At 46.5% G+C, this 27,965-nt stretch overlaps 1 protein-coding gene across 1 annotated transcript in view; it reads left to right on the top strand.

The window, feature by feature from the left end:
- Positions 1 to 27,965, top strand: part of Notch2 (notch receptor 2) — a 134,620-nt gene that overhangs the window by 38,471 nt on the left and 68,184 nt on the right. Inside the window, exons 3-5 of the mRNA XM_052179657.1 lie at positions 15,239 to 15,498; positions 16,973 to 17,308; positions 26,293 to 26,415. Coding sequence (XP_052035617.1) covers positions 15,239 to 15,498; positions 16,973 to 17,308; positions 26,293 to 26,415 — 719 coding nt within the window. The remainder of the gene's footprint in view (positions 1 to 15,238; positions 15,499 to 16,972; positions 17,309 to 26,292; positions 26,416 to 27,965) is intronic.

Raw genomic sequence — 27,965 nt, 5'->3', positions numbered from 1 at the left:
GCCTAGGTTACAAGGGTGAGCCTCTATTAGTGCCTTTTGCATTACATAGATAAAATATAAGAAAAAGGCAGTGGAATGGGGGATGGAAACTATTGTTTGTGACTGAGCTTTACAGTAGGGAATTCAAACAAACAAACAAACAAACAAACAAACCCCCTTGAGCCTCCCCATTTCCTGACTGGGGACTAGCAGGCCAGAACAGTTTTATACAGCCATGACGCTGAGACTTGAGGTTTCCAATTCTCTTTATGCTTTAGGCAAAACCAATAAACCCTGTTTGATAGGGAAGTAAAAGGCCATCGTAGGCTCTGCCTGAATCCCACTGCCTGTCCTGGGTAGCTGCCAGTAAACTAAATCAATTAATTTTGGCTCACAAAGCTGGCATTAATAGATTAGAATTTAGCTCAGCTCCTTTGAGCACAGCCTCCAGGTTAATCGTAATCCTGTGTGAAGTTGCTCATTGTTCACTAGCTTGTCAGCACCATCGCATCATGTAGGACCCCACCCCCAGTTTTTCTTCCCCGGGGAGCAGAATGAGAAATGTTTCTCTTTCTAGAGAAGCGTAATTCAATTCTTTAGTTTAGTTTTGCCTATATTTGCCCTTAATCAAAACTGAATGGGAATATAATTATGCAGAGATTTCCAAGCTCATCTTGATAAAATAGCATAACTGTGTGGGCATGATGGGCCCTTTCCTCAGTGCGCAGGGGTTGGGATTCCCAGGTAGGAAGCTGGGTGTCTCATCTCCCCCTCGCTGCATGCACACACACGAATAAGTGTGCGTGCATGCATGTACACGTGTGTTAGGAGAGCGTGTTGTTTCCATAGCTGTATAATTTGAGTTCTATTTTATATACAACTGAAATGCAAGGCAAATTAATACTTCTCTCCAGTTTCACTACACTTTCTGGATCTTATTTATCTACTGATAGTGCCCTCCCTGAAGACGCAGGCAGCCATCTGGGTCTGAGGTCCTCGGACAGGAACATCTGGCTTCCCCTTCTGATGCCCCAGCGTCTGTTTAATATGCTCCTTTCCGAAACTGCCCACATGGTCTCTCTGAGAAGGACTCAGGAGAGGGGACTGAAGGCCAGGGCAGTGGTGATGGCTGACAGTGCTCAGCGACTACAGAACCACAACCTCCCGCGTGTGCACGCCTCCCGTCCTGAACGAAGAGCAAGTTCATGAGAATGCCGCCTGCCTGGGAATCTGAGTGGGACCCGAGGCCGTTAATTCCCGTCTCAGTCCCACAGAGGTGCTTCCTCTGCCTGGCTGTTCGTACTTCTCAGTATTTCTGTCACACAAGGCAACCACAGATTGTTTTATACAAGTATGAACACCCCATGTCCCCATTGGGATGGCAAGGACTCGGAGGACTGTCACTACACATGCGAGAGGCTTCTCAGGCCTTTCTGTGCTGGGTCGTGTGAATAGACCAAAAAGCCCTAACTAAGTCTCCATCTTGGTTGCTTTTTCTGTCTAAATTCTAGATCATGTAATGTTTGAGCCAGTGTGTGGATCAGTCGGGGTTCCAGTGACAGCTACACGGTCTGGACAAACATCCCTTCAGCACATGTTAGCAGTGAGTGTGTGGAGGTGGGGAGCCCAGTGTGAGGGCTGGGGAAAGGCTCAGCACAGGAAGAGAGGGCAGCTGGCGGCAATTACCTTCCTTCCCTGGACTCTGACTCATCGTGTTGCTAGACAGAGTAGCCAGGTAGCTTGTGGCTGTGTTAGGCAAGAAACTCAGAGTTCAAGAATCTTGGAAGCCAAGAAAAAGAATGGGTTTGGGTAGAGGGAGTGAAACAGGCGCAGAGACAGCGCCTGGGCACTATGCACAGGCTGCACAGTTCCCTGTTAGCTGAGGGGCTAGGTATCTCACAGTCAAGCCATCATAATAGGGATTTGGAGTGAGTGGGTATCTGTTAGCCAAGTCTTCGGTTACCCCAAATTAGTTCATGTCCTTTACTGCTTGTCTCCTCTAATTATATAGTACATATCCAAACCCTCAATTATCCAGAATAGACCAGGCTGCCTGCTCTGTGTGGAAAACATTTGACAGTGGTTATGATTTTTTTTTTGCCTAGACCTTGGCAGTGCCTTTGTCCGTCAATCTCCTGGCCCTTTAAGATTGTGAAACTCTGGTGTTTGTGTAAGTCAGGCCCATCTCCTGGAGGAGTTTCTTCACTGGGCAGCTTGCCCCCTAAGCCATAGTCATTCTGAGCAGTACCCAAAGAGCCTCCTTGACCCTAATTTTTCTGCCACCGTCCTATTTGTATATAATATTTGTGGTGTCTGACTCTTGGTCTCTTATTGCTGAAACTCATGCCTGTGAATGTCTAGGTCACTCCTTAAAACTGGACAGCCCTTGATTACTAATGCAAGGTGACTCATTTCCTTCCAGGCAAAGACTGGCCCTGACCGTCAGAGTTCGCAAGATGCCTCTACACACAGCTCAGGGATGAGGTTTACATGGGCCTTCTAAGTTGTCTTGGTGGTGTTTTGTTTTGAAGACAAGGTCTCTCTCCATAGCTCTGCCTGGAAGTTACAGTGTAGATTAAGTAGGCTTTGAACTCAAAGAGATCCACCTGTCTCTGCCTCTGCTGGGATTAAAGGCTTGTACGGTCACACCTGGCTCCTCAGGGTTTCTAGGAGTTAATGACAACATCATTGTGATCTGGGGGGAGGGGGGAGGATGGGAGTGAGCAAGTGAGGCCTTTATGCTGAGTTGAAGGGATGCCTGAAAATGGGTTCTGGAGAAAGGTCTTCCACAGATTTACCTAAGGGTTGATTCTCTGTGAGAGACTCTTTCCAGACCACTGTCTCACACACACGTCAGCCATTAAAATGTCTCCTGTAACTTACCTGTAAGGCATGAGATGCCTACCTTCGTGTCACTGTGTGCTGAAGAAAGCAGGCTGCTACGCTGGCATGGGGCTTTGGGGAAGATGTCAAGGCCTGGAAGGGGACAGAGGTCCTTTGGTCTTTGGATTTCCTCTTGGTCCCCTTACTGTTTGAATACATTGTTAGTTCTGTTTTGCTTGGTCTTTGCCTCCTTGTTTCCTGTGAGGGCCTAGCTCAGACTGAGACCTGAGCTCATGTACATAAGCACCCACAGGCCTGCGGAGGGAGAGGCGGGCTCCACGAGGGCTGTGATTCTCACTGCCCTAGGAGGAGTGGGACAGGAGTCCTTACATCCTGGGGTGGAAGGTGCTGAGGAGTAAGTGTCACCAGTGAGGTCATCACGGTTAGGAGGAGTGAGGCACCTTAGAGTCCTTCCCATATGCCGAGCTGACACAGAATATCACTGAGTGAGTTACTCTGTATTACATCACTGACTGGATATAGACAGGGATTCAGTTATTTCTCTTGACCTCATTAGGCAAGCTGGAATCTTACCTTTTTCCCCCTAAATGATAGCAACCTTTAAAGAACTGATGTGAGTAAACATATATATTATCATGGAAGCAGAACTTAAAAACAAAAAATTGAGTTCTTGTGAAACAGTTTGAAAGAATAGGCATTTTAATTTTTTAATGTCCAGTGAATCCAAACTATGTGGAGATCATAGTTCTCGGTGAAGTGTGTGTTCCTGGAACTCCAGGGCTGTGAACAGAACCGAGGGGACCTGTACAATTTTAAAGCAACTGTTGGAGATTGTTTGATCCAGCGTCTGATCTTTAGAAAAGGTTTGTTTATTTTTATGTAATGTGTCAGAGTACTTTGCCTGCATGTGTGAATGTACCCCACATGTATGCTTGGGGCTTGTGGAAGACCAGAAGAGGGCAGCGGATTCCCTGGAGGGTTACAGAGGGTCGTGAGCTGTCAGGTGAATTCTGGTCCTCAGCAAGTACTCATAGCCGCGGTGCCATCTGCCCAGAACCAAACACCTTTTAACACAAGGAAGACTGAGGATCAGACAGGGAAAGTGATTTGTTCAATGTCCAGCAGCAGAGCCAAAGCTAGTCTGAGGAAAGGGCTGTGGGGGCAGCAACTTTACCGCAAAGATCTGTGGCCATCATGCAGCCCTTGGCAATACATTTGAAAAACCACATGCTAGTTACACTTTAATATTCATTCAGATAGACCAAAAGTCACAATCGTTCGACATACATGGCTATGTGCATTTACACACATATATTTATTTTACATGAGACACACTTGGATTGTGCATGTATACACACATGTGCATGCACTTGTGAATGCACCCTTGCCCTTGGAGGCTCCTGTAGAACCGTCTTGAAGGCCACTGGGCAGTGTTTTCAGTGGAGTGCTGAGGAGAGTGTAGGTCCATCTGCAGTGGCTTTGTCCACTGTGTAGTCAGTGAAGCACCTCTCCAGAAATGGCGGAGAACGTTTGTGCTGTGTGCCAGTTTCTGCTGTAGACTGGCTTTGCTTACACTCCGGAGATTCCGGAGATCATACTCAGGCTCCGTCTGGAAGCACAGATCCGGCCTGGACAGGTCAGCTCAGGCTGTGCTTGGTGCTACAGTCCCTAAGAGTTCCTTCACTTGTTTTTGCCTTTGCTTTGGGCACAGGGGAGTGATACGTTTAGCATGTCTGTTGCATGCTTAGTTTCTGTAGTATGAAAGACCTCAGACCACTGTGAAGTCTCAGATAATTTTTACTCCCTATAATTGATCTCTCTCCCTCCCCCTGTTAGGCCATGGTTCTGTTTTTAAGAGGAATAGTGGTCAATAGATGCCACATTAGGGTTAGGAACCATAATTATTTTGCAGATGTCCATTGTTTTAGGCAGTTATTTATTTATTTATTTATTTATTTATTTATTTATTTATTTGTGCTGGCAACCAATCTAGAGTCTTACCCTTGTCAAATGCTCTACCCCTGAGCTACGCTCCTGGCCTCTGTCTTCAATTTTCTCTATATAGATGGTTTGGAATTGGGCCGTCTTTCTGAAATTAAACATACTTCATAATAACTGCTTCTCAAGTGGCCTGGTTTCTATAACCCTGTTTTATTTTTCTCCTCTTTCTTTTGCTTCACACATGGGACTCAAGGGTTCTACCAACTGAGTAATATCTCTAGCAGAAATGGCCTTTGTAGTGAGCAAGAGTTTATCTAAACTGTAAGCCTTTTTGCCTTTATGATGTCAGTGGTGTCCTGCCCTCAGAGCAAGTGTCAGCAGACTTCCTTAAAATGCTAAATAGCATATCTTTGAGGCCAAGGGTCAAGCTGACAGTTCTGTGTCACTTTTTGCCCATTTAAAATGCCACCAGTGATAGTTCCCGAGCTGATGATCCAAACACAGATGGCAGAGTCTGCCAGCCCACCGTAGGGCACAGGAGCCATTGTAAGTCTGCCAGCCCACCATAGGGCACAGGAGCCACTGTAAGTCTGCCAGCCCACCGTAGGGCACAGGAGCCACTGTAAGTCTGCCAGCCCACCGTAGGGCATAGGAGCCATTGTAAGCTTCAGATTTTCCCAGGAGAAGTGCCAGATGCCAGAATAGCCAGGACTTCTGGTGTTTGCCCTTGTTTTACTGTGCAATGACGTTCTTGACGCAGAGCAGCTGAGATCACAGCAGAGAAGTACACTTGATCCCTCTGCTGCCCTCCATCGGTGCCATCTCTAGCTGAGATAGTGTGTGCCGGTTACAGCCAGGGGTTCTACTAAATTAATGAGGAACATCATTCAAAGAGGTGAACATCACACAGTTTTCTTGGGCAAATAATTGTTCTCATTACCATCAAAGTAATAAATGTTAGTTGGTGTAAACACCATAAATGTTATCTTTTGTGTGGACAAGTTTTGGGGTTGGGTGTTGTGACAGTGGTGGTTTTAATAATCATGTTTACTCTTAAAAGCATCTTGAGAGGTGTGCATGTAAATCTGGCGAAGCCGGTGCTGGCTGGGATCTGTTTCTGGGCACAGCAATGCAGTGTGAACCCCTTACACGGGTGCATCAATCTCTGTTGCATGTGGCAGTCAGAGGGTTTGTGTGCGGCAGATAGACACTATGAAAGCTGAGTAACTTTATATATAATTTTTAGGAAAATGTGATTTAAAGAAATCTATTCCATCTGGGGTAGGACAGCTTTGAATAGTCTTGTTTTTGTGAAGGTTAAAAGGCAGGTACTTTGTGTATCAAGAATCTTAATTAGCTTAAAGATCCTTTAGGTAAATAGCTCAACCCAGTGGTTCCCAAACTTCCAGTGTAATTGGAGTCTGGAGTCTTTAAGCTGTAAAGATTATGTGGACCCTTGCATCTTGCCCTTTGGCATCTGTTAAGAATGTGAGCGCTGAACAGATGAATGGCTTCCATATGCTAGTCGCTGTGTTTGGCACATAGGGTATAGCAGAGAATAATTCTTGTCTATTAGAGAAGATAAATAATTGTAGTAAAGGTTAATGCACTGTGTCAGATTTATGGGAACATAAAGTGGGGATGTCCCTTCCAAACCTTCTCTTTCCCTTTTTCCACTCCCCTGCCCTTTCTTCTCCTTCCTGTTGCTTCTTCTCCTCCTCTCCTCCTTTTAGGGGTGTAGGGACAGGGTCTTACTGCCTGAGCCTCTCAAGTGTGCCTATAGGCAGCATGGGGCTGTCCAGCAGGAAATAATATTTAGGCAGAGGCCTGGAGGAATTTTAGGGCATGGTTGTGACCGAGGGTGGAGAGCCTGGGGGCTCTGTGACTAGCCTGTGCACAGGTCTGGCAGGAGGCCATGTTCTTTGAGCACGTGTAGCATGTTCTTTGAGCTGGAGGAAGCCGAGTACAGAGAAAGCACAGTGAATAAAGAAAAGCTACATGGAAACCGTTGTTTCTAGACAATGCACCCGGTCAAAGTCTGCTAGGCATTCAGGAATCTTCCCAGGGCTTGGGAATGGCACCCAGTGCTTGAGGCAAAGCATGGGCGAGGTCTGACTCCATCAGCAGTAATATAAAAGTCACCCAAACAGACTGTTAGGGTAATCATAACACAGCTTATATACATTCCCATGTGGACCAGCTACAACCTTGTGGTGTAAGGAATGCTTGTTAGGGCCACAGAACCTTGCAGGCTTCTACAGCACAGCACTTAGACAGGCATCTTCTCTCACAGTTTCTCAGTTATGGTGGAGGGTTCTTTTTGTGAAATCATGTGATTCAAGCATGTCTGTGCTGGTTCAGTCACATTCGAATATTTTTTCAGGGTCCAGGGCATAAGGCAAAGGACTGATTATGTACGAAAGGACATAGGAAAAGCCACCTTCTGCTATAGCAAGGACACAAGCCTCAGCACTGTCTGTCCCAGTTCTATTGGTCAAGGCTGTTGGACACTCACTTGGTCTCAGAGCGCTGATGAATGGGCTTGGACTGTCAGCTGGAAGATAAGGGCACTCGCAGGGTTCCTATGTAAACAAAGCCTGTTTTCCCATCTCCCTGGCTCCCTAGTCCAGCCTAGGGTTGCCATGCTGTGAATGAGGGGGTCTGAGGCCTTGCCTCTCCAGACTCTTCAATTTGGATGTGTTAGAATCAGTGTGCTTATTGCTTTATTCAGATGATGAGGTGAAAAAACCTGAACACCTGTGAACCAAGCGAGGCAGGGCTCCAGAAGACAGGCCCTGGCCTCCCAGCTCTCTTGTCCGTTTTTTTCCTGTGGGAAACTTTTAATTTGGAAGCACTCAGCCAATGTGGGAATCAAGATTAACATTTTCTGAAATACTTGTACAAGAAAGGCAGAAATGTGCTGTCCAGGAAGCAGATTTACATAGTAGAAAAAATGCCTGTCTTGCAGTGTTTGGTAGTCTTTGTGTGTCAGATGTGAATGTGTGTGTGTGTGTGTGTGTGTGTGTGTGAGAGAGAGAGAGAGAGAGAGAGAGAGAGAGAGAGAGAGAGAGAGAGAGAATGTGTGTGTGTGAGAGAGAATGTGTGTGTAAGAGAGAATGTGTGTGTGAGTGTGTGAGAGAGAGAGAAAGAGAATGTGTGTGTAAGAGAGAATGCGTGCGCGCGCGCGCGCGCGCGCGCGCGTGTGTGTGTGTAGGGTTGATTATATACTGCTCCTTGTTTTCTTCACATCAAACCAAGAAGACCCTAGGAACCATGTTTTATTACCACAAACAGCCCGTTTGGGGCTCCGCTCTGCACACCAGCACTCCCCTTCTTACTGAGTAATGTATACTGTTTATTTCTCTTTTTTTTTTCTTTATTTCCCTTTCTTTTTTGGAAGTAGCAGTGGGGAATGAGTGGGAAAATGCATATGATAAAGCAACTTCCATTTTCTCTTATTACTAGGAAGTTAACTGAAGTCTGTACTTAAAACAAAGCAAAACAAAAACCCAAACAACAACAAAACAGGCACAGTGAGCACAGCCCAGTTAGTTACTTTTGTGTAGAGTCACAGAATTAAGAGGTTGATGGTCTAGTGAGGTGTGGGGCTGAAGTCTTTGAAATGACACGTCAGGTTACCCAGTGGCCTGGGCTATTGAGTGCAGCAGGGCATTTAGGCCGGAGTCCGAAGGCTTTGGGGCACAGAAATGTTTTCAGCCTGGCTTTGGGAATTGAAAGTTAAATGGGAACTTTCACTGGTTACGCTAGCTTTGCCTGTTAGCAATTACTTTTATCTGCTTTAACAGGGGAACAGGAACAGGGTAGGGGGTCGGGGGTGGGGGTGGCAGGAAACCTGGCTGGCATCGTGGTCACAGGAGAGAACAGACTGATTTGGGGCCCTTCAAACTGTAGACCTTTGTTACTGACCAGTGTTTAACTTGGTTTGTGGGTTCTGTTAGCCTCCACCCCCCATTTACCTTAATGACCGCTCGGGCCTAGCTCAGTGGCCTCCTGCCACTGCAGAGCGGAGGGCTGAGAGGCCCAGAACAAGAAGAAAGTGGCTGAAAGCTGAGTTCTGTTTAAAGAATTTTCTGCTGGAAAGTAGCCCAGAGGGAGTCAGGAGGAGCCTTAATGGGCAGCAGCTGCACTGCGACCAGCCCACAGGAGACCGCTCCCCTCCGCTCCACATTCTGCAGTTTTTGAAAACTCATGATTTTGAAATTGCTGTTCTGTGAGGAGCGCCCCTCCCTCTTGTGTGTGGTGGGGCTTCGCTTTGTTGTTGTTTTTAATGACCAAACCTTCACCAAAAAATAAAAATAAAACTTCCTAAAAACAAAAACAAAGGGTTGCAGTGTGGCCTGGGTGCAATTTGGGCTCACCCTGCTGCTGGGACATTTGGTGGGGAAAGTGGGGTGAGCTAACCCTGGTGTTTGGTTGGAAGAGAGGTTTATTTCCTTCTCAAACTTCACCCATTTTGGAGCTGACAGAGCCTCTCACTGCTTTTGGCTTTTCTCTCCATGGGTGGCTATTCACTGGGGAACCTTTTCTGCCTGTATGGGGCGGGGGGCGACGACACGGGACGGGATGGGACGCCTGAGCTGCAGCCATGGCACATACACTAGAGGTGGGAACTGCGTCTGGCCTGGCTCCATGTCGAGGGTCCAGGCCTGGGAGAGGCGCGGTTTGCCTGGCTGGTCAGGAAGAGGGGCTGTGAAGGAATCCTTTCGGATGGAATCTTTGCTACTGCTTTTCTCTCTTTCCTGCCTTCACCCTACTCTACCATGTGCATGTGAAGTGAACAGTAGGTTCTTCTGTGTCACTGACAGTAGACTTTTAAGCAGTAGGTAATGGATGAAGCTGTGGGGCCTGCAGCAAGCATCCGCCTGTGCCTGGATCTGCCTGCTGTGCCCATCTCTCAAGAGCAGAATCACACCTGTGGCTGGCTGCTTCTGCCGTCTTTTACTTAGCATAATATTTCCAGTGTTGTAGGATGTGACAAGAGTCCATCCCTTTTTACAGACAAATAATATTTTAATATGTGGATATAATAGCTTTTATCTCTCTACTCATCAGGTGATGGGTATTTGGGCTGTTTCTACCTGCAGCTGTTACGAGTCATGCTGGTGTGGATGTGAACAGACATTTTTATATGAGGGATGCTAGTATGAACATATGCTTTCACCTACGGTGTGGTGTGTGTGTGGGGGGGGGGGGGGCAGAATTTTAGAGAAAGATGTATCTTATAATGGAAAGATCAAAGATTGTTGAAGCCAGTAGTTTTACTTACCAAGTACACAACATTTAGCGTTTGCTGCAGAGTGTTCTCGGTGCTGTGATGCTGTGAAGACCTCGGGAGGGCAGGCGCCAGAGAGAGGGCCAGTGCTCTGCTTCAGAACCCGTGGGGAGCAGCTCTGCAGCCCAGGAGGCCGGTTCTGGGGGACAGGCTCAGCAGCCACAAGTGAGGAAGGCTTCGTCATGCAGCGAAGGCCCGCTGTTGGTGTGAGCAGGGGCTGTAATTGCCTCTTGGGAACATTTTAGAGATGCTTATGGCATTCAATAGAAATCACCTTGTGGTGGGTACCTTAAGGTTCTGCTCTTCAGGGATGCGTGCAAGTGGGAAAACAGCCAGCAACTAGATGTCTGCCTGAGGCTTTCTATCAAGAGGGAAACTGAACATTAGTGATACGCATTACAGGAATTCGGTTAACAAGACTTGTCAGACACAGCAATTATATAACTTCAAGGGATTAAATAAAAGTGATGTCGAATTATGACCCCTAGAAATTGGAAGAGCTGAAAGTTTCCTGGGAAAACGATCTTTTCCTAATGTTTGTCTTTAAGTCACTGGCAGGACATAGGATAGGCGAATGGCTTAGAGAGCTAGAGTGGTATCCTTTAGAGTCTGCTGTGTTTAAATCATTGTAAAATGACCAACATTAAATGTATAGTAGTGAGAATATCGGGGCCCAGACTTGAACTGAGAATGGCCCTGGTGGAAGAGGAAAAAGGTAGAGTCACTTTGCCAGGCCTTGGGAGAGGCATGGTCACATTGCAGATGGTGCAGGAAGTGACCCGCAGAGCTGCCAGTGGGAATGCCGACTCCCGGACAGTGAGCGGAGAAATGTCAGCTAAGTCTGACCAGGTCTGCACTCTTCAGAAGGTGGTTGTGGAGTCTGCTGGGTTGCAAGCTGTGCTCTGAGAGTGGAGGCGTGGATGGAAAGAAAGAGGACTATCTGTATAGAGTCCAAGAAGCACGTCTGTACACGGCTATGCCTTGGTAGACAGGAAGGGAGGAGGGACTGTGGAAAGGTAGGTTAGAAGAGACCTGCCTATATTTTAACTCAAACACAAAGACGCAGAGGAATGGTAAGCCCAGGATGGTTTCAGTAGGAAATCGGGTCTTCACCAATAAGTAAGTCTAGTTTCATATAAAGAGAGGTGGCTCCGCCCGTGGGCTTTAAATACTGCTGGGTATCGTCCCAAGGACTCAGCGGAGACCCCCAACCCTGCACAGGAACTGAGGCCTCCTTGTCCTTGCCAGCTTGCAGTTTCCCTCCTCACGCCCTTAGGTGTGGCCATACCCGGTCCCTTGCTGTTCCACCTAGGGTCTTGGTGCTTGGTGCCCTGTGTCCCTTTGCCCTGCATACTTTCCCCTCAGTCAGCCGCCTCAGGTTTTCCTATTTAAAGTTGAATTGTCTCTCTTTCCCCAGAGTATGGTGCTGGGTCCCCGGAACTAGAGTTACAGTAGTTCTGAGCCACTATGTGGGTATTGGACATAACCCAGGTCCGTGACGAGCACAGTCCGTGCTCTTAGCTGCTGAGACATCGCTCTGTCCCCACATCCCTTCCTGATTTATCTTTCCTTCTGCCTAATGTATCTTTTACATCATTGCTTTTGTCTCTGCCAGACTTTACATCCATGAACACAGGTTTTTCCAGCACCGTTGTTCCTCAAATCAGCTGGGTGTTGGCTCCAGGAATCCCACAGAGCCTTTGCATAAAGTTACACAGCATTTTTTAAGAAGAATTATTTATTTTATGCATATGAGTACACCACCATTGCTCTCTTCAGACACACCAGAAGAGGGCATTTGATCACTTTATAGATGGTTGTGAGCCTCCATGTGGTTGCTGGGAATTGAACTCAGGACCTCTGGAAGAATAGTCAGTGTTCCTAACTGCTGAGCCATCTCTCTAGCCCAACATAGTATTTTTTATTCAGCTTGTGCACATGCTCCCACATTAAACCATCTGCACATTACCTTTAGTACTTAATATAATGCTAGTGCTGTGTAAATAGCTGTCATGATAGATATTCAGGGAATGGCAAGGCAGCTGGACGTGGCTAGTAGAGATGCCATCTTGACTCCACCCGGCAGACATTTTTGACCGATGGTCAGTTGAGTCCTAGGATGCTGAACCTATGTGTATCCATGACTACTAGAATAAAACATCTGGCACACAGTATTTGCTAAGTGTTTGCTCTAACAGTTAATGAATGAGTTTAATGTTTTTTGTACTAAACTAGTAGAGTATTCTTCATCATCATTAATGTCACGATTAGTAAGCATATTGGATACTATTAATAGGCTCCATGTCTTCTCTACTGAGGAACTGGCAAACTTCTGCAAAGTTCCAGGGACTAAATATTTTTGTGGGCCATGTGGTCTCGCTGCAAACACTCTACTCTGTTGTTGTGGCATCCATGGCCATCTGCAAATGAGCAGGCCTGGCGGTGCTCCAGCGTGACTATTTACGGATGCGGAAATAGGAATTTATATGTTCTCCAAGCGCCACAAATATGATTTTTTTAAGTTTTTCAAGCATCCCAAATGTAAAGACCATTCATGGTTTATAGGCTGTACAGAAACAGGCCACACCAGGCCTCTAAGGCATTCCTGGCCTTTTCCACTGTGGCCAGCTTCTTAAACACGATCTACTTGGTTGAAACTTATTTTCTACACTTGGTAGGGAGTGACTATTTGGATTAAACCGTAGAAACAGAGAGTTGGGAAATGCACCTCGGCAGTCCCAGAACATTCCTGTTGATCCATTTCTGTTTTCCCGGGGACCTTGTTCCGGTTGGATGTTCCTGATGTTGACGTTTAAACGAGTTTTTATTTTCTCAGCCGATGCCACATGGCAGCGCTGGGTGGCATGGCAGTTGAGGAGCAGGGCTGGGCAGAGCCCACCCGCGTTTACAGGCACACCATTATTCACACGGTGCATGGTTCCCACCCTGGAAGACAACAGGCCTGATGCCCAGAGGCCTGTTGCTGTGAGTGGGAGGTGGGATACAGTTTCTTAGCATCTTCCACAACACATTTCTTGAATAAGCTGCAAGTGCTTTTAATAATCCCTTGCAGGGTTAATTTTAGCCACACCACACTGGTGTTCTCAGTGCCTCTATTTAAGAAAAAGAAATCCAGCAACGCTTCACAGCCTACTGTCAAAGCAAGCTGTGATTTGGATAAGGCGTCCTATTTTCCTCAGCACGCATGGAGGGAAAACTGGTTTTTATTTGCTGAGCATTTTAATGCTTATAATTTTTTTTCCACATTCTTGAGTTTGCCCAGTTCTCACAATACCACAGTGTAAGTGGCCTTTTTAACTATTTAAGATGTCAGTGAGAAGAAGCAGTCAGCCTAAAGCCTGGACTCTTCTTAAAATCAACTAATGTCTTTTTCATTATATGCCTGTGTGTATCCGTGTGTACACACGTGTGTACATGTATACATGGATACACACATCCATGTACATGTGAGTGCAGGGAGGCCAGCGGCATCGGGTTCTCCTGGAGCTGGGCTACAGGCGCTTGTGAGCTGCCTGATGTGGGGTGCTGGGGACCAAACTCAGGTCCTTTCAAGGACAGAATGCTTTTAACCACTGAGCCTTCTCTCAGCCCCGACACCCGGACTCTTGACAAGACCTCTGCCCTTCTGAAGTGCACCCACTGTCCCCAGCCAGTCTGTTGGTTTCATCATTGTGAACTCTGCTCCCTGCCTGTCTGGAGAGTGACTTACTGATGAAGCTGGAGAGCCCTGTCTGCTCCTCCCCCTCCACACCGCCATGGTCAGTTCTGGGAAGGGGCAGGGCCGTTAGCTGGTTACATCACCACCCTGTCCCCGCTTACCAGCTCTTCCCCACCGTCATTATAGCTACTGCGCAATTCTTCTGAGCGCGTTGTCTTAGTTCCCTGGTCTCATGCCTTCCTCATTTTCTCAACCTTACGGCTAATGAGGTGTCTTTGGTGTGCTTGGTAAAAGTAGAAAAGAACTCAATGCTTCAAGTCATCAGAGAAGACGTGACAGGAGCTGGGTTTGAGGGTGAAAGTTTGATTTAAAGATGTTTTGGGTAGTAGTGGAAGAGGCTTCTATGTCATTTTCCTGTCCTCCCAAAAGTAAAATTGACAAATAGGTCACTCAGGTGTCTGGAGTTCCAGCTAAAGAGCACACATTATAGTTAGAAGCACAGTCTTTGTGTTCTTGTTACGTAGTTGTTAGTGGTCCTGATTAAACACCTTCCCATCCTTTCTGAGACTGTTTAGAGAACATTTCTATAAGTGATACGTGTGGTTTGGGGTATCTATGTGTCTTATAAACTAGAGGAACAATTTCTCAATGATCTAATTGGAAAATATAGGAAAAAGTTATTTTGAAGCAGGATCTCAAGCAATCCTGGCTGAACGGGATTTCAGTATGTAGTCTAGGATGGTCTCGAACTCCCAAATCCTGGGATTGCAGGTGTGTGTCATCATGCTTAGCTAGTGTTATTCTTGAATTGTTTCCCTGCTATACACTGTTGTTTATGTTGTACTTGAGATTTTCTATGCATTCTTAATTATACCCAGTTTTTCTTTTGCTTATTCTTCAACATTTAAGATGTCTCTTTGAACCCTTCCTGAGCCTTCCTTTCCTCCTTTGTGTCAGTGCCGGCTACCTGAACGTAACCCTGAGAACCCTGTGCAGAACAGAGAGATACCTACTGTTTCCTAGTACTCAGCTGAGAAAGAGCCCATGATGGCAACTAAATATTAACTGGGAAGTCTAGAGGGGCAGTGTACTTGTTATCACGACAGTGCCTTAGTCCTGTCCACTGCCTAGTCAGAATGAGAAAGTTATGGCCACAAAGGGGTACTCTGTAAGGAGACCATCTCAGCTAGTGCTGGTGGACAGATGTGGTGAGTGTGTTTTACCTCTGAGGAAGGGTTATGCTGACTGGTAGTAGTAGATCCTGCTGGGTCACCTGGCTCGTGTTCTGTTACCTGCCAGGACTCACAGGGACTTGGAGATAGAGTAAGTTCACTGAGTACCACTTCTCCTGCAGTCAGAGTTTGTAGGTACTTTACATGTCTTTGTTCACACTTGAATATTTTCTTGCATGTACAGCATCATTTTCTGGTCTTTGGACTCACAAGAAATCAGGTGTTTTTCATGGAATCTTTCTTATTTATTTATTTATTTATTTATTACAGATGTCCAGAGGGCTTCTTGGGAGAGTATTGTCAACATCGAGATCCCTGTGAGAAAAACCGCTGTCAGAATGGTGGTACTTGTGTGACGCAGGCCATGTTGGGGAAGGCCACCTGCCGATGTGCTCCAGGCTTCACAGGAGAGGACTGCCAATACTCCACATCTCACCCTTGCTTTGTGTCCCGCCCCTGTCAGAATGGGGGCACCTGCCACACGCTCAGCCAGGACACCTATGAGTGCACCTGCCAAGTCGGCTTCACAGGTATGAGTTTGGCCAGAGCCTGTGGTTTCCGGTCTCTGCAGTGACCTGTGCCATGCGCATTTAGTCCTTAGTGCCACACCCTGTGTCAGCCTCTTCTCACTGCTGTGATAGAACACCTGGATCACAGCAGCTCCAGCTTCTAGAGGAAGGATACATAGTAGCTAAGAAGGCATGGGGTGGCGGGGCTGCACCTGGTCAGAAAGTTGGCTGGTCAGTTTTCAACCACAGATAGGAAGCAGCTCAGCTCCCAGCCTGCCCTCAGCTCTGTGCTTCCTGCAGTAGGGGCTCCATCTCCTACCGGTTCTGTAACCTCCCCAGACAGCTGTTTAGATATTTGAGCCTGGGAGGGATATTTCTCATTCAAACTACCACATCAGGGGCCCCAACTCCAGTGTACATGTAGCGTTATGATTCAAGTTGGACTATGGGAAAGACTCAGGGACACTTAAAAATCTGTTAATAGGTAAGTGTTAGCTATTTTAAACAAGGGAAAGGTTAAAAATATGATTAAGAGGATACAAAATATGTGAGATCCTTTAGAATAGAAAGAAAATAATTCAAGACTAACATCCTGAAACATTTTTTATATTGAGGCACTGATAATCTTTAATTTGTAAGATGAGCAGTCAGCGTGTCCTCTACCTTTGGAGATTTTGAGGGGGCAGAGGAGGAGAAAGAAGAAGGGTCAGATACCTTGAAGGATTTGCTTAGAGACTCAGGAACTGGCTTTTCTGGTTTCCCCAACTCTTCTTCTCCCTCCAACTTACTGAAAAAAGGAGAATTGTTTGTCATTTTGGTCCCTGATGGAGACACTAAACCAATGGTTCTATAAATCTATAAGTCAAAATGAACAGAGTGATCAGGAAATTAGACTTCATCTGTTGTGTTTGAAGAAACATGGTCTTGTTTCTCTAAGAAGTGCTCAACTCAATAGCCATGTAGTGTGGATATACATGTTTTCTTCATCAGCAGACATGATTGAGAGCCTGCTGTGGGGACCCAGCTTTGTTGCTGTGGTGGCTGGTATGGTTGGAAGGCCACAGCAGTGGGTGGGTATTAAGGATGGCTTGAAGAGGTGGCAGCTGTCGGGAGAGTTGTTAACAGCAGGTAAATGAGAGGTGTTCCCAGCTGAGGAGCACCTTCAGCAGTGATGTGGAGCTAGGAGAGCGGGTGGACCCAGACCCTGGGCTACAGGACTCATGGAACCCTGCCTGCCTAACTTCATGGGGCCAACACTCAGTGTCCTCATGTGCCCTGTCCCCCGGAGTCTTTGAGTGTCACCTTAAGGCCTCAGGGAGCATCTGGAAAACGCCATTTGTCTGAAGATCTTCAGGTGACACTGCTATGCTCTGTGGACTCTAAAGTCTAGGGGTTCTGTGTAAGCAGTTTGTTGTTCGCTGGCTGGGAGAGGGAGCTGCTGAGTGGGGCCTGGCTTCCTCTGTGGTGGTTCTGAGTTCTCCTACCCTTCCTTTAGGGAAGCAGTGTCAGTGGACAGATGCCTGTCTGTCACATCCCTGCGAAAATGGAAGCACCTGTACCTCTGTGGCCAGCCAGTTCTCCTGCAGATGTCCTGTAGGCGTCACAGGGCAGAAGTGTGAAGCTGATATCAATGAGTGCGATATTCCAGGACGCTGTCAACATGGTGGTACCTGCCTCAACCTTCCTGGTTCCTACAGATGCCAGTGTCCCCAGGGCTTCACAGGCCAGCACTGTGACAGCCCTTATGTGCCCTGTGCACCCTCGCCCTGCGTCAATGGAGGCACCTGCCGTCAGACTGGCGACTTTACTTTTGAATGCAACTGCCTGCCAGGTGAGGAGCACTCTTGGGAGTGGGGACAGACCAACCTCAGGATGAAGGTGGAGGGTGTGAGAGGCTCAGAACCTCCTTTAGGAAGAAAGCAGGGGAAAGGGGAGGTGAGAGCTTTGTGTGGGGTGGGGTGGGTGAGGGAGGGGTTTATGGGCTCACTGTGGTCCATAAATAGAACAGGGGTAATTTAAAATGTCAAGAGTTTATGACGATGAGTGCTTAGGAAATGGTTTATTGTTCCTCTTGGAGAAATAGCTCCAAGAAAGGGCCAGGCAGATCTGGAGTAGGGAAGACTGTGAGAACCACACACTGTGTGTGCGTGTGCGTGTGCGTGTGTGCATGTGTGTGGTAAGCACTGTAAGCCAAAGTGACACCAAGCCTGGAGGATCAGCTCTCTTTTATGCTGTCTCCTCTCCACTCCCTCCACCCCCCAGAATAGTACCGTCTCCCAGGTCCCTTCTCTGAATTGGGGGGGGGGAGGGTAGCCCTTCCCACCTTGACAGAGGAGTTGACCCTTCACCATGATGTGGGGGTGGCTCTTCCCACCTTCAAGTTGGAGACTTTTGAAAGAAACTCTTAGCCGGGCGGTGGTGGCGCATGCCTTTAATCCCAGCATTTGGGAGGCAGAGGAAGGCGAATTTCTGAGGTCGAGGCCAGCCTGGTCTACAGAGTGAGTTCCAGGACAGCCAGGGCTATACAGAGAAACCCTGTCTCAAAAAACAAAAAAAAAAAAAAAACAAAAAAAAAAAGGAAACTCTTCTGTTAACCAAGGTGTTTTCTGACAAGCTCTGATGGACATAGTGGGAAAAGCTAATTAAGACACAAGACTTTGCCATCCTCTTGGCTGCTCAGGGCCCTTGGCACACACACAGCCCAAATTTGAAGCACAGAGGAGTTGTGCTGGGGGTCGGAGCCTGGTGATCCTTAGAGGGAGAAGGGGCGAGCCTGGCCAGCCCACATCACTCCACAGAAAAGTAAGGAGGATGCTGAGAAGCAAGAATTTTGATTGGGAACAGAATGCGAGCAGCTGGAGCAGATGAATTACTAAGCAACAAAGACTCTGTTTTTATACAACTACCCTTAGCCCAGAAACAAAAGAGAAAACCCTGTGTGGGGTGTAATGTGCTAAATAAGCAGGATTGCCTCAAAGACAAGTTGTTCACCACTCTTGGAGTGGGAACCCTGGATTCCGGTGTTGGGAATATGGCTCGCGTTTAATGGGCTTCTGTGTTTCATCTTTAGGAGCTTAAAGGTCATGGGTCAATCTTTAGTATAAAACCAAATGGCAATTATTTGAAACTGTTTTTGATTTATTTATTTTATATTTAAGAGTGTTTTGACTACATATATGTCTATACGCCACATGTGTGTCTAGTGGCCAAGGGGGCCAGAAGAGGGCGTTGTGGTCCCTAAAACTGGAGATACAGGTAGTTGTGAGCCACCATGTGGGTGCTGGGAACTGAACCTGGTTCCACACCAAGATCAGCAAGTGCTCTTAATCATTAAGCCCTCTCTTTAGAGCAATGGTTCTCAGCCTTCTGGATGCTGTGACCCTTTAGTACAATTCCTCATGGTATGGTGGACCCCAGCCATAGAATTATTTTGTTGCTACTTCATAACTGTAACTTTGCTACTGATTATGAATCGTAATGTTAATATTTGACATACAGGGTTATCTGATAAGTGACCACAAAAGAATTGCAGCCAACAGCTTGACAACCACTGCTCTAGACCCGGTTTGCTGGTTTAATTTGGTAAAACTTTACTGACTTACTGCCGGGCCCCAGAGACTGCTCTGCCCGTGCCACACTAAGCAGCATGAAGCGTCCTAAGCCAAGCCAGCCACTTAACCAAGAAGTCAGAAAGAACATTTAATCAAACTGCTTTTGTTTCTCTTTCAATCGAGAATAGATAACAGTGTCGTTCTGATAAATGTTTAGTAAGAGTTGCTATCAGCTATATTATCATGTCACCGGAGAGACTAAGATATCTTTCTTTGCACTTGGATTTGTTTGCATTTTAGGACCTAAAAACAGAAATATAAACAACTTCCTTTGCAGATATTTTAATATTGCAGACATTCTAATAATCTAATGTAATGGCCCAAGTGGCTCATAATTGAGGTTAGTGTGATTTATGGCTGGGGGCTGTGTGCCATTTTCAGTTTCAAGAAAATTGCTTTTAATAGTTGCCTAGAACAGGAGGCTGGTTTGGCAGCAAGATATTGACAGGAAGTTAGAGAGGTCAATAAAGGAAGTCTTTAGCTGGGAAAATGATTATTCACCCGCATTGTTCTGCATTGTTATCCGCTAGGCACGATAAAGTACCTCAGGGAATTCTGAGAGAGTCCTGGAAAGGCTTGTCAAATGAGAATAGCTGTTCCTCCTTGAGAAAGGAAATAACCAGGGATTCCGCAGCCAGTGGACAGCCAGGGCTGGGTGGTGCAGTAAGGAGCTTTGGCTGTTTTCCATGCTGTGCTTGGGGCGCGCCTGTGTGTGTGTGTGTGTATACACTCGTGCATGCTTATGTGTGTGTGCTCGTGCATGCTTTGTGTGTGTGTGTACTCATGCATGCTTAAGTGTGTGTGTTTGTGCATGCTTTGTGTGTGTGTGTGCATGTGCATGCTTGTGTGTGTGCATGTGCATGCATGCATGTGTGTGTGTGCATGCTTGTGTGTGTATACATCTCTAACACTTTGCAGATAGGTATTATTTTTTGAGTTTTCTCAGGGGCAGAATCTTGAGTGTGGCATGGTAAGTCACGTACTTAGCGTTGCACAGCTGATCTTACCTATAGAAACAGACCCTGGAACCCAGGCAGGCCATTTCCAAAGCCAGCACCTGGTGAACCTGGTGGCTGTCACACTGCTCACCTGCTTCTGAGGCCGCTTTGGAGTGTTTGATGTCATTAAATGTTTTGAGCAGTTTGGATTAAAATTAAAAGTAGTTTACTTATGAGGAAAAGAAGACACTTCCATTGCAATTAGTGTTTGTTTTGCATCAGCCCAGGTGTATGGTACACAGCGCAGAAGGCTCGCCGGGCTAGTGCTTGCCTTTGGGATCATGTGATCTGAGACTGAAGACTGCCCTTTGCGTGTATAGAAGGAGTGGGTGGTGCACAGCACTGTGAGCAAGTAGGCTTTCCAGAGTTTGGAAGACCTTGCGCTCCTTCCGTCCCAGGAGAGCCTGGGCCGCGCTCTCTCAGGTGTCCTAGACTTCCTTTTTCACAGTTCTTTCTTACTGTAGTTCCCTTCTTACTCCCCCTTCCTCGCCCCTGCTCTGGACAAGGGTTGAGATGCTGCTAGGATAGGAATCTCTATATGTTAGCACTCTCACTTTAATAGAATTGCCATTTCAGTTGTCACAGTGGGGAAACTGAGTCAGCAGGGCACAAGGTGTCCTGCATCCCCTGCATTGCTGTTTCCTTCTGCAGTGCAGGTCTTTGCATTTCTAATCGTTCTCTGACTACTCTGTTTAAAATTATAGCTGTTCCCTCCAGCCCCATGGTTACTGGCCCTGGCCTAAGTCTTTGTTTTCTTTTTCTGTGACACTTAGAGTCTGGCTGTATGATTTGTACTCTGTCATTTTCTTCATTGTGCCTGTTGCTTATTGCCCGTTGTTTCCAAGCTCAACCGAAGGTCAGGACCCTTGTTTCTGTTGATTGATCACTGTCCCCAACACCTGAAAACAGGCCCTATGGAATAGGCCTACAGACACTTGCCTGGCTGACTCTGAGTGTAGAATCCTGTCAGGGTCGTGGGTATAACTGATCTCATTTCCTGTCTGGAATCCTGCATCTCAGGTTTGGCTGCTTTCATCCAAGGACAATCTAACACCGCATAAAATTGATTTTTAGTGTTTTCAGTTCTGACCTTTGGGGAATAGCACATAAGTTAGTGATTCTGTTTATATGGTTAAGGTGCAGGTTTTCCTGCAAAGAGCACTATAGTTACTGTGTTGACCCAGGAGGAAGGAATTCATACCACAAAAGTCATTCAGTTTGTGCAACATTGAAAGAAATGTTCACAATTGGAACGGAGAGTCCTGGAAGGTACTGGCTTTTTTGTTTTTTTCCTCTTCTCTCTATACGGTGACTTCTCAAAATGCCATCCAGTCTGTTCACTGCTGTCAGTGAAAGCCTGTTCTTGTAAAGGTGCAAGGGCCTGCATTCTGTGCAGGCTGAGTCTGTCATCTGCCTGACAGTAAAGGCCTCACACTCGTGTGTCTTCCCTGTGCTCTGTTGTTGCAGAGCAGAAATACGACCAGCACTGGCTCCCCCACCATTTTCATACTCAGTAACGCATGTTCTTCTCTTGTACATTCTGATCACACCCTCAGTTCTTCATCTTTGTGAGATTTCTTTCCAGGAAAAAGATGGCGTCTCTCTTGGCTTTTGTCCAGCCCCATGACCCCAGCTTTCCATCATTCCTGAAGTCTCAGTCTGGCTGAGTGTCAGCCCATTGCTTCTCCTCCTCTCCCAGCTGCTCTTCTCCCCCACTGAAAGGGCCTGAAGAGAGGAAGACACCAGCGCTCCTGAGAGAGACCTGCTCTGCATGGGAGGATGTGTCCCTCACTGTGAAATGTTGCTCAGCACGGTGGCCCACAGTTTCCTAAAGGCACTGTCTTAAAATGGCCCTGCTGAGTCCAGTTTTCTCCTTTTGGCCTTTTAAGGACTAGAGTTGGCTTTCAGCAGTGGACTCTTTAGTGTGGCCGTGGGGACCCTTCTGTGACTGACACATCCACCCACGGTTACATCTGATCTGTGTTACTCCTCCTACAGACCTGAAGTGTTTTAAAGGAGCGGTGGCTGTAACTTACTGTCCCTTCCCCACTTTTGGATGGACACTTTCTTTCAAGAAATTTGCTAGCCCTTTTTAGAAAGAGTTCTAGATCTTTAGTTATTTTAACGTGACTATTTGTCTCTGCACCTCTAGTTTAAAAGCATCAAGCATGTCTTACTTGGGGGAGGACAGACTGTGGCTTGGGTTTGCTCAGCTCTGGGGACTTTTGACCTAAGATCTGTTTTTCAGGTTGTTGAAAGGAAGCTCTGGGCTCTGGTAGAACAGACTGACTAGTACTGGGTACATCCTCCTGGATGCTGCTTACCAGCCGTGCAGTTCTGGTCTAGTGAGCCCGGCCCAGTTCCCCTCAGCTTCTGCACTTATAAGATGTTTAAAGGAGGTGATCTCCAGTGGTGCTCTAATCCCCTTGATGCAAGAGAGTATGAGCTCATGTGTTTCAGAACCTTCCCCTAGACTAACAGGTTAACTGAGGGATAATTTACACACTATACAGTTTCTTCTTATAGATGTACAGTTCTGTGGCTCTTACAAGGCTTACAGATTTGTGTCAGCGTCTCCACAGTCAATTTCATAATGTTCTCACGCTGCAGAAGAACCCCATACTGGCTGTTATATTCTATCCATTCTTCCTGACTCCATCCAGTGTTTGGCCACTGCTGATAGACTTCGTGACTCTGTTTGCCTACTGTGGACATTTTATATAGCTGGAAACACAAACTGTGTGGGCAGTCTGTTCTGTTCACTCGGTGTGGCTTTGATGCATTGACACTCCTTTCCTTCTCTTGCTGTCTGATAGTCTGTCCCACAGTCTTGCCCCTGTATTTCTCAGGTGGGTGACATTTTGACTCTAAGTTCTGTTCTGTGGGTCTCTACCTGGGAGTGGAGTTGCTGTATCACATGGTAACTCAAACGTACAAGTGTGGCCAGACGCACAAGGTCGTCACACTGCACTGAGCGAAATAGTCTTCTAATTCCCCCTCTGTGCTGGCGTTGTCACCGGCTGCTGTTTTGATTACAGTAGTCCAGATGGATGTGAAGTTAGCCATGTCTTTGATTTGATTTGTGCTTCCCTGATGGCTTGCAGTGACAAGACATGGTTCTTGTGTTCATTGTCTATATGCTTGTTTGGGGGAGTGTCCACTGAGAGTCACTTTATTATTCAGTGATTGTGTTATTTGTATTTTTTATTAAGCTGTATAAGTTCTAAAAAATACATCCTAGATCCAAGCCTTATATTGTATATACGACTCACAGGCACTTTTACCCATTCTATGGGCTGCCCTGCCCCCTCTTGCTGTTTAGATGTTCTGAGGAGATCTATTTTTCTTTTGCTGCCTGTGCTTTTGGCCATATTAAAGCAAGCTTTGCTTAGTTCAGGTTAGAAAGATCCACTCTTATTTTCCCCAGTGTTTTTTATAATTTTAGCACCTTTATCTAGGGCCAGTGGTTCTCGACCTTCCTAATGTTGTGGCACTTTAATACAGTTTCTCATGCTGTGCTGACCCCCAACCATAAAATTATTTCTTTGCTACTTCATAACTAATTTTGATACTGTCATGAATCTTAATGTAAATATCTGATATGCAGCTTTATTTGGCTTATACTGCCACATGGTTGTCTATCATCAAAGAAAGTCAGGCTGGGTCCTGAAGACAGGCCTGGAGGAGAGGCTGCAGAGGAAAGGTGCTCACTGGCTTGTTGAGCCCGCTTTCTTATGTACCTTATCTGCCAGGCTAAGGGCGGCGCCTGCGATGGTGGCTGGGCCTCCCAACCAAATCTTTACTCAAGAAAATGCCCCACAGACATGCTTACAGGCCAATCCCATGGAAGCATCTTCTTTGTTAAGAGACCTACTCCTATATATAGCTCTGGCTTGTGTCAAATTGACAAAACGTCCAGCCAGGACCACGACCTTCAGAAATTCCTTAGCATCAGCAGGTCACACAAATTCCCATAGTGGCAGGCCAGTTCTTGCCCACCATTAAAACCCCAATGTGAACTTTGCTGAAGAATGGCTTCAGGATGATCCCCAACTCAGGAGCATGGTCCTAAGCTCTCGTCTCCAAAAGCCCCCTTCACCACCGCTTAGGGATGCTTTAGCCGGTCTGCATCTTCCTGTGCACTGGGCCATTTGTAAGACTTTCATGTAATAGACAGAAATGGAAGTAATTTGAGAATTTTAAAAAATGTAAGTATATGCTTCCATAGCTTTTAATTATGTCTGTCATCTGTAAGGTGATTTCTGGTTTTGTCTACTTGATTTAAACTCATTTATATGACTGTCACGTAGTTAGTCACTGTGCCGTGGTTCAGCACAGCAAATCGGATGTAGAGTCCATATTAGCTTGTGGTTAGGAAAGAACAAAGCAAGGTGTGTACAAGTCTGTACCCCTTAAATAGGGCTTCTGCCTATCACTCTGGTTCCCCCGTTGGTATCTAGTGTAAAACACAGTGAGTGTTTTGAATGAGAAAAACTGTAAGAGATATTTGTTTGGTCAAACATCCAAATGTTTGATCACACGGTGCTCACTGGCCACTCTTCTTAGAGCTGACAGGATTTCTCTTTGTTAGTTCAGAGGTTTGGTCACACAAGGAAGGAAAGAAGCTCAGTGACAATGACAGAGCCACCCCACAGGCAGTTAGGGTGATCATAGTATTCTAGAGTTGCGAACATGGAAGACAAGCACTGTAGCCTTCACATGGAGAGGAGCAGGAAGTTTGGAGTGCTGGCAGTTTTAGTCACTACCAGTGCCACCTCTCCCACAGCCTGTGTTACCGTGGAGGATTATTCCTGATGTGGCACTTACCAGTCTAGAAAGACAGGCTTGAGCAGATGGGTCGACTCCTGACCAACTGACTGAAGCTGACTCAGAGTTTGTAATGCTGTGCTTTGAGTGGCTGCTGGTGGGGACGCTGTGACGCGGTTCTGCTCTTCCTACCCCAAGCTCAGTGTCCCTCCTGTGTCCTCCCACCAAGTCACCCACATAGTTTTGGAATCCTCTGACCTGTTGTCCAAGAAAAAAAAAAAAGAGGAGAGAGAGAGAGAGAGAGAGAGAGAGAGAGAGAGAGAGAGAGAGACTTAAATCTTATCACAACACTGTTTTCTTCAATCTATTTGTTCATTAAAATAGTTTTTTTTTTTTTTTTTGAGTTAGGTAAAATTTAAGTCCTTACAATATTTTCATTCCTTCTTAAAATCAGCATGCGAAAGCACGGGTTCCTTTTTCTATTTCATTTGGTTGATTTTCTCCCCTATGTGCCTCCCACCGGCCTTCCCCGCATACCCCCCCCCATGTCTCCCAGCCTGCCGTCCCGCCTCACTTGCATGCTTTTAGCTCTGATACTCCTCCCTTAGCTCCAGTGCTCCTCCCTTAGCTCCAGTGCTCCTCCCTTAGCTTCAGTGCTCCTCCTTTAGCTTCAGTGCTCCTCCCTTAGCTTCAGTGCTCCTCCCTTAGCTTCAGTGCTCCTCCTTTAGCTTCAGTGCGCCTCAGTGTCCCTTAGCTCAGTGTTCCTCCTTTGGCTCCAGTGCTCCTCCTTTGGCTCCAGTGCTCCTCCTCCTTTGGCTCCAGTGTTCTTCTTTTGTTGGCTCCAGTGCTCCTCCTTTAGTTTCAGTGCTCCTAGTGCTCCTCCTTTGGCTGCAGTGCCCCTCTTTCCCCTTCACAGAAATGTTCAATTTCTTTCTTCCTCTGTTTCCCCCTTCCCTCCCATTCCCAGCTTCTTCCCTCTTTTCCTCCAGTATCTCTCTGTTCTTTTTTTGTGGGACTGGGGCCTATGTACTCTAGATAAGCACTCTACCACTAAGCTATATGTGCAGCCCCAAAGACTTAATTAATCATTGGTTGACTGAGCTGTTCTTTTTTAGGAATCTAGGCAGGAGCCTCAGAAAATCCAATACCCTGGTGTTTGGAACTAGTTAATGGTTGTCCAAGTATGCATTTGTCTTCTCTGATTTTATTTCACAGGAATGAATGTGAGGTAACTATGAACGCAAGAGGCATACTGAGTCACTTTCATTGTCTAGCTGTGCTTAAGGCCAAGGAGTAGAGGGCTGGATGTTTCTTGTGCGGCAGCTGCTGGGGTGTGTAGTGAAATCGAGAAGCAGGTCTGTCCTGTGACCATGTCCTGCTAGTGAGAGCAGAACCCTGAGCTGTGAGATTCTCATTGTCTTTTGTTCTTCTCCGACCAGGTTTTGAAGGTAGCACCTGCGAGCGGAATATCGATGACTGTCCTAACCACAAGTGTCAGAATGGAGGGGTTTGTGTGGATGGAGTCAACACTTACAACTGCCGCTGCCCTCCTCAGTGGACCGGTAGGTTCAGGGTAGAATATGGTGCATACGAAACTCTTAGCAAAGTGGGTATCGTGTTTGTGTTCCCACGGGGTGCTTAGCTGTTGGAGCGTGGAGCCTGGCTCCCATTCCCAAGCCTCGAGTGGGGCTCTCCCATGATTCTGTGCCCACTGTGAAGTGTGTTCACAGGCACCACTGGGCAAGAGCTCAGAGCTCAGCCTGGGACAAGCACTGCTCTAGGTTGGAGAGCGGAGCTTAGCATCTGTCAGCCTGTGGTCCGGACACATGCTCAATAGGTATATGAGAGGGAAAAGTAACCATACTTGGATGCACAACAAACTGCTTACCTGAAGAACCCAGAGCTTATGGTTTATCTTGTTCAGACATCTGTCCTATCTCATTGCCAGGGGCAATGGGCAGGGACTCTTGGTGACATCATTTCTACTATGTCTTTCTCCTTTTTTTGTATCCTTTTTGTAGTGATTTAAAGTAAGTTTTTTTTCCCTACCACTAACATGAGTAGATCAGTTGTGCTTAAATCCTCAGCCTTTTTGAAGTTTCTTGTATTTCTTAGGCTTTTAACCCATCTTTTTTTAAAGGTGAGTTGGTCTTACACAGATATTTGGCTTTAGAATCTATTCATGTTGACCTGTTTATGACTGATTTAGAGATAAGTAGAAACTGGCTAAAAAATGCAGAGCTGAGTAAAGAGTCTTTAAAATATTAATTATGTCCGGCATGGTGGTGCACACTTTTAATCTCAGCACATGGGAGGCAGAGGTAGGTGGATCTTTGTGAGTTTGAGCCAGCTGTCTCATGGCTTGTTCTGGGGCACCCAGAGCTATGCAGCGAGGCTCCGACCGGCCCCAGCCATCACATTTCTAGATATTTGTGTGTGTGTGTGTGTGTGTGTGTGTGTGTGTGAGAGAGAGAGAGAGAGAGAGAGAGAGAGAGAGAGAGAGAGAGAGAGAGAGAGAGAGAGAGAAAGAAAGAGATCTGGAGGTCAGAGGACACATCCATGTTGTGTCTTTATACTCTGTTCACCATGTAGGTCCTGGGTATTGAACTCTGGCTTGTGCAATAGGAACCTTTCTTCTCTGCACTATCTCAGTGGTTTAAACTGAGCATGTTTTGAGAGAAATTGATTGACTTAATGCGGAAGAGGGAGGAGTGAGTTAATGCGACCAGAGAAACCTGAACTATCTCCTTCAGGAAGCAGCCAGGGCTCTGGGTCTCTGAACTGCTTTCCCTTATCTGAAATATATAATTATTTAGAGTGCCTCAGTACTATAGACCATGGATAGAAAAGTCTAAAGAGGATTTAAAACTTAGTGGTGTGATTGTGTTCTGGAAGAGCCCGTAATTCTACTTCTAATCCCCATTCTTCTCGGGGCTTTCCCACAGGTCTAGAGTTGGACTTGTGCAGTTTCTTCAGACGCCGGTCCTGGGATGTTATTCCTAACACCTTCTGCCAGGTTTTCTTCTCTCTAGCTTTTAGCATTCCTGTGGCACAGTGTTCAGAAACCATTTTCTCTTCCAGCTTAAAAACTATCAGGAAGTTAATTACGTGA

Source organism: Apodemus sylvaticus, chromosome 4 (genome assembly GCF_947179515.1).
Source record: "Apodemus sylvaticus chromosome 4, mApoSyl1.1, whole genome shotgun sequence".
In the NCBI taxonomy this organism is placed as follows: Eukaryota; Metazoa; Chordata; class Mammalia; order Rodentia; family Muridae; genus Apodemus; species Apodemus sylvaticus.
Note: the sequence above shows the minus strand (reverse complement) of the source record. Positions and strands in the feature narration are given on the sequence as shown.